Raw genomic sequence first — 10,440 nt, 5'->3', positions numbered from 1 at the left:
GTCCCTCGCATACCCAGTCCACTCCCAGCATCTCATCCACTAACCTGTCGCTCCTTCTTGACCCCCCACCCCCACCCCCCCCCCCCCCCCACCCCCCAAATCCAGGTGCACCTTGCATGATATGATCTCCCCTCTATTCACCGCCTTCAATGCCTCCCCAGAGTAAAGGACGAGATGGTCCCGTTCCCATTAAACTCTACATATTCTCTTATGGCTCTAGAGACCTTCCCGCAAAACCCAATAAAAGCCCTACATCCAACCCCCATTCCGTGCACTGCCCGACCTGCCGCTAACATCAGATCTACCAAGTGTAGGGCATATACAGAAATAATCACTGCCGAATATTCTGCCTTTTTCACCCTGCGGAAGAGAGTCCTACCCATGATAAAAAAGATTAGCATGATTTTATGATGGTGTTCTACGAGGTTGATTGTGTTTGAACAAAAAACAAAGAAAAGCACAGCACAGGAACAGGCCCTTCAGCCCTCCACGTTTGTGCCGATCATGCCCTAACTAAAAACAAAACTTTCTGCCCTTACTCGATCCATATCCCTCTATTTCCTCCCTGTTCATGTACCCATCCAGTTGCCTCTTAAATGTTGCTAATGTGCCTGCCTCCACCACATCCTATGGCAGGGCATTCCAGGCACCCACCACTCTGCAGGAAAAGCTTACCCCGCATATCTCCCTTAAACATTCCCCCTCTCACCTTGAACCTGGACCCCCTTGTAATTGACACTTCCACCCTTGGAAAAAGCCTCTGACTATCCATCCTATCTATGCCTCTCATAATTTTGTAGACCTCTCCATCATTTGAAGGCGTTTTATGGGATTTAACCTTTTAGGAGGTGGGATGATATTTTGCAAGGTTTTATGGGGTATAATCGGTGGCATGGTGCCGCAGTGGTTAGCACTGCTGCCTCACAGCGCCAGGGTCCTGGGTTCAATTCTGGCCTCGGTTTACTGTCCATGTCTGTGTGAGTTTCCTCTGGATGCTCTAGTCCAAAGATGTGCGGGTTAGGTGGGGTCACAGGGATAGGGCAATGATGTGGGCCTAGGTAGGGTGCTCTTTCAGAGGGTTGGTACAGATTTAATGGGCTGAATGGCCTCCTGCACTGTAGGAATTCTATGATTCTATAAAGGTGCTCATGATGTTTCAAGGTGTTTTAGGGCATTTTATGGAGATAGGAGTGTAATGGTACTTTCTAACTTTTGAACCGTGGTGCTTTTAACAGTAATCCACCATGGGTCTGTCTGATGTTAATAAAGAACATAAGAACTAGGAGCAGGAGTAGGCCATCTGGCCCCTCGAGCCTGCTCCGCCATTCAATGAGATCATGGCTGATCTATGGACTCAGCTCCACTTTCCGGCCCAAACACCATAATCCTTAATCCCTTTATTCTTCAAAAAACTATCTATCTTTATCTTAAAAACATTTAATGAAGGAGCCTCAACTGCTTCACTGGGCAAGGAATTCCATAGATTCACAACCCTTTGGGTGAAGAAGTTCCTCCTAAGCTCAGTCCTAATACTTGCTAAAGAAGGCAAATTAAGAGCAATGAGCAGGCTTGATGGGTCAAATTTGTCTACTCCTGCTAATTCTGATGTTATGACCTACTAGAAGTGCATTCATTAATTGATCAATGCACTACATTATTAAAGCCATTGTCAAGCTCCTGTTGGTCATACAACCTAAACCATACAGTAGAACTCCATTACTAGGTTTCTGTGCTTCCGTTATTGAGACAGTGGATGGGTGAAGGTGCAAACATGCCTAAAGGATCAAAAGCTTTGATTATAGCTGAGTGATGTTAACCCTAAAAATATCAAGTAAAGAATGTTGTAAGAATGGAAATGATCAGACATGACAATGGGACAAATCCCAAACACCAAATAAGACACTCGAGTATCATTTATTTCCTATAGAAAATTTGAATATAAAAATATTGCTGAGCAAGAACCTGTAGCCATAAAAATATTCCTACTCTCCCTTTAGTGTAAAACCAGAGAGTAGGATTTAAAACAACAGGCACATTACATCAAGAAGGCACTTTCATTTTTCTGATTCGCATCTTTCACACAGACCCAAAAACATTGCCCAGCATTAGTCAAAAAGCAGACTGAGCCAAGATTGCTTAAAACCAAGCGTCAAAAATTACACCTCACCTTAATGGCAAAATTCACTCTCAATGGCCAGCTTTGGTTCACCTATCCAGATTGAGGAAGATGCTTCGACAACAAGTCCACAGTCATTATGGGGTATCTGAACACTTGAATTTGCACACTGGAAACCCCTTGTTAAACTAATCGACTGTATTTGTTCTGGATTTTTTTACTTAATCTACTTTCTGGCTGAAGGCAAAGGTCAGAGAAGCAAGTTGCAGCTGGTGGTGTGGGGGAACATAGACAAACCTCAGTGTGAAGGAGCTGAATGTTTGAGCAGGATGAGTGATTCTTAAAGAGTAACAACAATAAGTGAAGTCACTCACTCGTACATTTGTCACCCCAGCCAATATAGCAAAAGAGATTTAGAAACCCCTTCATCAGAGCACGCAGTCAACTGTTATTCAGTAAAATTCTTCAAGGTTTACTAGGAATTCCCAGTGTCCCTTAATGGGCTTTGCATTTAATCCCGAAAAGATAATTCTGGCTCCCAACAGATTTCTGAATAAATGTAATGCAGATAATCAAAGTAAATACATCTTACAAACAAGTGGAAAATCATTAGAACATCAGAGGGTCTGTTATTATTTTACAAAGGGAACTGATAGATTACAAGGCACATCTTGTACCCTCTCCCCTCCCAGCACAGTTCATCCCAGCCACCCCCAGACTACACCATCACCCTCCCCCCCCTCCCCAGCACAGCCCAGTCACCATTCTCCCTTGCTGCCTCCCCCCCCCCCCCCAATTCCCCATGCAATCCACCCATCCCCACCCCATCCATCCATTGTACTATTGACATGTGTGGGAGGGGAGGAGGTAGGACCCTCTGGAATATCCCAGGTGAATGTATTTATTACTTACATGGCCATTACACTGTGAGTACTTACTGGTTCAGTAACGTGGTAAGTAGCCAAACGACCCACAGAGTACATGGAATGCCTTCATGAAATTTTATACATTATCTACAAGTTGGGACATCATATCTTACAGGTAAAAGTGAAAGTGTGCTCCTGTTTTCAGTTCTCTGTGATGGATCAATTCAGGTGATAGACCCAGGGCAGAGTAAGAACCTGAAAAGAATCAGCCATGTGGCAGGGTGACACTCAGCACACACTAAATTCCAGAGCGCTGCATGATCCACTGCCGGAACTTTGAAGCCTTGGTGTAGACCCCTGGTTTATTCCTTCTCGCACACCCATCTCCCCAGCTGACAATTCCGGCTAGGAACACTCGTCCATTTCGCTCCACACTGGACATGGGGCCCCCAGAGTCACCCTGAAAATGCAAAGTAATTATTAGCATCATGGACCACTAAACAGCAGCCAAGTATAGGTTTGGTTGCTGGAGCTCAAATCAAACAAATTCACTGCTATAGTTTGTATAGAACAGCATTTGCTTTTCAACTCTCCATTTCCAGAGGCTAATTGTGCTCAGTTTGAAAACAGGTCAGATGGACCCAGCATCGAGGTTCCCTCCTCCGACAGAGCAGCTGCTTTCTGAGTGAGCCCAACAGTAACTGATTCCATGTGGCAGAGCATGAGAACCCCACTCACAGACCCCCACCCCTGAAACCAAAGACCCCCCTCCCCCACTCAGACCCCCCACTACCACACACAGACTCCCTCATCCAGAGACATCCAACCCCCCTCCCCCACTCAGACCCCCATCCAGAAACCCCCTCACACTCAGAGACTCCCACATTCAGAGGCCCCAAACCCCCTCCCCCACTCACAGATCTCCCCCCAGTCCAGAGATCTCCAAACTCTCTCCCACTCAGACCCCTTCATCCAGATACCCACTCTCAGGCTTACCCCACCATCCAGAGACCCTCTCTCCCACTACCAGACCCCCCAAAACCCCTTGCCCACTTGCAGACTCACCATGTCCCTCACCCAGTCTTGGACTCCTTCTCTCACTCACTGATCGCCAGCCCCTCCCCCATTCACAGAGCCCCAATGTCTTTCTCCCAGTCTCAGACCCCCTCCTCCATCCGCTGATCCCCAACCTCACTTCCATTTGTAGACCCCGGTCCATTTGTAACCCCCCCCCCCCCACTTTCAGAACCCCCTCCCTCATCCGCTGATTCCCAGTACCCCCAACCCATTCAGAGACCCCCAATGCCTCTCATCCCTCTCAGACCTCTTCCCACATGCTAATCCCCTGCTCTCTGTCCCCTCCCCCTCCATCTGCATATCCCCAATGCCTCTGGACCACTCGCAGACTCTGCAGTGACTCACCAGCACCCTCATCTCTGCTGCGTGGACTAATTAAACATGTCGAAAACAAGTCAGTATGAGAATTTCCGGTTACAGAATCCTAAACAAGAGATTTTCTTAACCCAGAGTGGTATATCCATGCAATTCACTACTACAGAAAGTAGCTGAGGCCAAAACATTGTGTAATTTCAGGAAGGAATTAGATACAGCTCTTGGGATCAAGGGAGCTGGGGGAAGGCAGGGTCAGGGTATTGAACTTGATGATCAGCCATGATCATAATGAATGGCGGAGCTGGTCGAAGGGCCAAATGGCCTCCTCCCGCTTCTATTTTCGAAAATGTTTTCTACGTATTCCTGAAACAGTAATTTTGTTTCTCTCTCCATAGATGCTCCCGACCGGCTGAATATTTCCAACATTTTGTTTTTATTTCAGATTTCCAGGAGCTGCAAGATTTTGCTTTTGAGATTCCATTTGAAAAATTATTGCTGTAATGATGTGGGGACCTGAACTGCCCGCAATACTCCAGTTGTGGCCAATTGTTTTATACAATTCCAACATTATATTCTTACTATTATATTCGATACCTCTGCCAATTAAGGAGAGCACTCCATATATCAGGCGGCACGGTAGCACAGTGGTTAGCACTGTTGCTTCACAGTGCCAGGGACCTGGGTTTGATTCTCTGCTTGGGTCATTCTCTGTGCGGAGTCTGCACCTTCTCCGTGTCTGCATGGGTTTCCTCCGGGCGCTCCAGTTTCCTCCCACAAGTCCCAAAAGTAGTGTTTATTAGGTGCATTGGACATTCTGAATTCTCCCTCAGTGTACCCAAACAAGCGCCAGAGTGTGGCGACTAGGGATTTTCACAGTAACTTCATTGCATTGTTAATGTAAGCCTACTTGTGACACTAATGAAGATTATTATATGCTTTCTTTACAATCTTGTCTACTTGAACTGCTGCTTTTAGGGACCTGTGCATTTGTACGCCATGATTTTACGTCATCTACTCCTCTTAGTATATTCCCGTTCATTGTGTACTCCCTATAATTGTTTGACTTCCCTAGTGCAATGCCTCACACTTCTCGGTGTTAAATTCCATCTGCCACTTTATCGCCCACTCCACCACCCCATCCATATCATTTTACAGATTATCGCTACACTGTCCACCACTCATCCAATCTTTGTGCCGTCTGCAAATTTCCCAATCATGCCCCCCTTGTTCACGTCCAAATCATTTATATACAAGACAAACAGTACCGGTTCCAACTTGTAAAACATGAAACAACTTTCCATTTGCAAGGGCAGCCATTGCCCATTACCCTTTGTTTCCTGTTACTAAGCAAACCTTTTATCCAGTTTGTCTTGCATCCCATGGGCTTTTATTTTTTTTGACCCATATGCCATGTGGGACCTTGTCAAACGCATTGTTAAAATCCATGTACACCGCATCCGCTGCACTACCTTCATTAACCCTTCTTGTCACTTCCTCAAAGAATTCAATCAACCCTTGGATCATCACAGAAAGTCAGTGTTAGTACAAGTTCTATCTGGTAGACTAAAGAACTGGTTCCCCCTTAGCTCCCATCACCTTCTGTATATGAAAGGGATTGTCTGAACATTATCACCAACCTGACAAGCATCGATGCCTCCACTCAGGAATCCAGCACATATCATGCGGGAGGTGACAACACTGCTCAGCAATGAATTGCAGATCTGTCTCTTTATGATTCGTAACTCAGCCTTCTGCAACACTTTGGCCTCTGGACCTATAGGAGGAAAAGGAGAACGTTATTCTCTCCACATAGTTTACCAATAATCATAAGCCACTTGAGAATGGATTCCAGCACCAAAGATGAACCCAATGATATTGACTGTTCCATGAACTCATCCAGCTCCCTTTATAAATGCTTACCATCCACTTTGTGAGCCAATAACTTACTGCAAAGAGCTGTAAACCTCTGGAAAGGGGAAGACCTCCCACCATCTAAACGGTCGGCAGCATAAATACTCATTAAACCTTTCCCACCCTACCAACTCTGTTTTAATTTTCATTGACATTCCAACCCTTTTAGAGTTCAGAACTCCAGCACAATGTGCACCTGAGGTACAGGAGGGACTGTTATTATCAATGTTTCTAGTAAATAATGCAGATCACCACACTCACTTAGACAGTTTGTTTACACCAGGTTGGATCAAACAGCACAAATGAAAGAAAACGGCATCGGAATCAAATGTTCCAAGCGAGGTGCTTCACTCACCATCTTCTTTCAGTTTCCCCCAGCCTGTGACCCAGATGCTTTTTCCCACAGGGAAGTTATGTGTTGCATCTGGGAGGCAGATGGGCTGAATGACACTGCTGAAGGTTACAGGACTAGACAACTCCAACAGGGCAATGTCATTATTGAATGTCTGTGGATTGTAATTTTCATTAACAATGATCTGTTTGAGGCTCTTCTGCACCACATGATCATTCAACTCCAACTGACGATGAAGCCCAAGGTATGCAGTCCAGATGGTAGGATCAGAATATCTACAAGAAAAAAAAATGAATAGAGACAGATGAGAGAGGGATGGTGCCAGTGATGGAGTGGGGCAGGGTGGTAACAGGGTAATGCAGAGTGGAACAGCAACAGGTAGAGATATTTGAAATACAGTCGAGAGATCCGCAATCGGGGTTGCTACAATAGATATAATCACATTAGATACAAAACCAAAGGTTCTATTTCCCATTAAAGGCACAGAAAATAGCAGCAGTGAGGGGTGCTTTTAGTTGTAGATTTTTGTTCTGAAATGCACATCATAATGGACATTTGACACGTTGATTCGGTGTTTGCTGTTTGGAAAAACAATTCAGTCAGTCCCAATCACTCACTCTTTCCCTATATTCTTGCAATCATTTCTCCTTCTCGCACATAAATAGTCTAAAGGAGTAAGAAGCGGAGTAGGGCCATTTAGGGATCAAAAGGGGCACATGGAGGTAGAATACATGGCTGAGGTATTTAATGAATACTTTGCAAAGGAAAAAAATGTTATGCATGCCATGAAAAAGGTAATCCAGACTCCGGATGGGTGTAAAATTGATAAGGGGTTGAGCGGGCTTTCTATATTTAAAGTGGATAAGCCCAGGACCAGATGGGATGGATTCAAGGATATGGAAGGAAGTGAGAGTGGAATTTGCAGAAAGACTAGATAATTTTCCAGTCTTCCTTATTAGACTCATGGGTGGTGCCAGACTGGAGATTTCAAAAGTTACAAAAAGGAAACAAACATTGAAAATAGGGCATGAAGACAAGCCAGCAACTACAGGCCAGTTAGTTTAACATCGGAAGTGGGGAAGCTTTTAGAAACAATACTTGAGGCCAAAATGAAGTTATTTGTGCAATGGCAGGTTAATTAAGGAACGCCAGCATGGATTGATTAAGGGAAAATCGTGTTGGACTGACTTGGAGACAGGGCAATGCTATTGATGTGCTGAAATGGAACTCCAAAGAGCATTTGATAAATTTCCACACAGCAGACTTGAGAAAAATTATAGCTCACAGAATGAAAGTGACGGTAGCAACATAGACACAAAATTAGCTGAGTGACAGGAAACAATGAGTAGGTGAGATTGGTTGTTTTTCAGACTGCAGGAAGGTTTGCAGTGGAATTCCACAGGGATCAGTGTTTAGATCCCCTGCTCTTCCTGATATATTAATAGGAAGAATCCCCTCCACAGGGACCCCCTTAATAGGAAGTATCCCCCCACAGGGACCCCCTTAATAGGGAGAATCCCCCCAAAGGGACCCCCTTAATAGGGAGAATGCCCCACAGAGGCGTCCTAACTGAATGCATAGCATTCAAAATAAAATGGACGAATTAGTTGTGCAGACAGATGTAAAGGGATATGACATGGTTGGGATACGGAGATATGGCTCCAAGGTGACCAAGGATAGGAACTAAACATTGAGGGCTATTCCGTTTTTAGGAAGGACAGACGGAAAGGAAAAGATGGTGGAGTTGCATTGTTTATTAAAGAAAATATTGATACTATATTGAGGAAAGATATTAGTACAGGTGGTGTGGAATATGTCTGGGTCGAGTTAAGAAACCAAGGGACAAAAAACATTTGTAGGGGTGGTGTACAGACCATCAAAATGCAGTGGTAATGCTGGGAATAGCATTAGACGGGAAATCAGAGATGCATGTGATAAAGGAACATCTGTGATTATCAGTAACTTTAATCTGCATATAGATTGGGGGACTCAAATTAGTCACAGTACAATAGAGGAGGAATTTCTGGAGTGTATATGGGATGGTTTTCTGGACCAGTATGTTGAGGAACTAACAAGGGAACAGGCCATCTTGGACTGGTGTTGTGCAATGAGAAAGGATTAGTTGCCAATCTAGTTGTGTAAGAACCTTTGGGGACGAGTGACCATAATATGGTAGAATTGTTTATCAAGGTAAATAGTGAGATAGTTGATTCAGAGACCAGGTCCTAAACCTCAATAAAGATACAGTAAGAAGTCTTACAACACCAGGTTAAAGTCCAACAGGTTTATTTGGAATCACGAGCTTTCAGAGCCTAGCTCCTTCATCAGGTGAGTCACTCACCTGATGAAGGAGCTACGCTCCGAAAGCTAGTGATTCCAAATAACTTTGTTGGCCTCAATAAAGATAACTATGATAGCATGAGGTATGAGCTCACCACGATGGACTGGGAAACATTACTGAAAGGAACGACAGCGGACATGCAATAGTAGGCATTCAAGGAGCGAATAGGTGAACTCCAAAAGTTGTTTATTCCTATTTGGCGCGAGAGTAGAAAGGGAACTGTGGCCAAACCATGGCTTACAAGGGAACTTATTGAGATAGTATCAGATCCAAAGAAGAGGCATACAAATTAGCAAGAAAAAGCAATAGGAGGATTGGGAACAGTTTAAAATTCAACAAAGGCAGACCAAGGGATTGATTAAGAAGGGGAAAATGCAATTTGAAAGTAAACTAGCGGGGAACATAAAAACTGACTGTAAACGTTTCTATAGGTATGTAAAGAGAAAAAGATTAATAAAAACTAATGTAGGCCTCTTACAGTCAGAAACGGGGAAATTCATAATCAGGGAACAAAGAAATGGCTGAGGAACTAAATTCGTACTTTGCTTCTGTCTTTGCAAAAGACGACATTAATAATGTACTGAAACTTATGAGAAGCACAAGTTTTAGTGAGGAGCTGAAGGAAATTAGTATTGGTAAAGAAATGGTTTTGAGGAAATTAATAGGATTGAAGGCGGATAAATCTCCAGGACCTGATAGTTTTCATCCCAGAGTACTTAAAGTGACTGCCCTAGAAAAAGTGGATCCATTGGTGGTCATTTTCCAAAATTCTTTCGACTCTGGAATGGTTCCTACAGATTAGAGGGTATTGAATATAACCCCGCTATTCAAAAAGGGAGGCAAATAAAAACAGGGAATCATAGACCAGTGAGCCTAAGTCGATAGTAGGTTGGAGGTTGCTGGAGTCTCTCCACACTCCACTCTCTGCCTCAGCAGGGGCTGTGAAAAAATGTTCCTTGCCTTGGTATGTGAGCCAGAGCTTTGCTGGGTACAGCATACCAAAGCGTTCGCCTTTCTTGTCCTGTGCTGCCTTCGCCCTGTTAAATTCCACCCGGTGCTTGGCCAGGTCAGCCCCAATGTCCTGGTATATTCTGATTCTGTGTTCTTCCCAACTGCAGTTCTTGGACTGCCTGGCCCAGCGCAGGATTCTTTCTCGGTCCTGGTACCAGTGCAATTTGGCTATTAATGCCCTTGGTTTTTCCCCAGCTTTGGACCCAGCGACTAATGTGCCCTGTCTATTTCAGGTGGGTTGGGGAAAGTCTCCCTTCCCACACGGTTGCCCAGCATCTGGGCCATGTAGTTCATGGGGTCCCTACCCTGGATTGCCTCCGGTAGGCCCACAATCCACAGGTTTTGCCTCCTTAAGCAGTTCCCCTAGTCTTCGACTTTACCCTTCAGGCTGCCCTGCGTCGCGACCAACCTCGCCACCTCTTTCTCCAGCACTACAATCCAATCATCTGGT

General features: G+C 44.7%; 1 protein-coding gene across 1 annotated transcript in view; it reads right to left on the bottom strand.

Moving 5' to 3' along the window:
- Positions 1-2,919: 2,919 nt before the first annotated feature.
- The window catches only part of LOC140398312 (suppressor of tumorigenicity 14 protein homolog), a 141,272-nt gene continuing 133,751 nt past the window's right edge, over positions 2,920-10,440 (bottom strand). Inside the window, exons 17-19 of the mRNA XM_072486861.1 lie at positions 6,641-6,912; positions 6,012-6,148; positions 2,920-3,442 (exon numbers count right to left, since the gene is read on the bottom strand). Of these exons, the coding sequence (XP_072342962.1) occupies positions 3,281-3,442; positions 6,012-6,148; positions 6,641-6,912 (571 nt within the window). The 3' untranslated portion in view covers positions 2,920-3,280. The remainder of the gene's footprint in view (positions 3,443-6,011; positions 6,149-6,640; positions 6,913-10,440) is intronic.

Source organism: Scyliorhinus torazame, chromosome 21 (genome assembly GCF_047496885.1).
Source record: "Scyliorhinus torazame isolate Kashiwa2021f chromosome 21, sScyTor2.1, whole genome shotgun sequence".
Taxonomy (NCBI): domain Eukaryota; kingdom Metazoa; phylum Chordata; class Chondrichthyes; order Carcharhiniformes; family Scyliorhinidae; genus Scyliorhinus; species Scyliorhinus torazame.
Note: the sequence above shows the minus strand (reverse complement) of the source record. Positions and strands in the feature narration are given on the sequence as shown.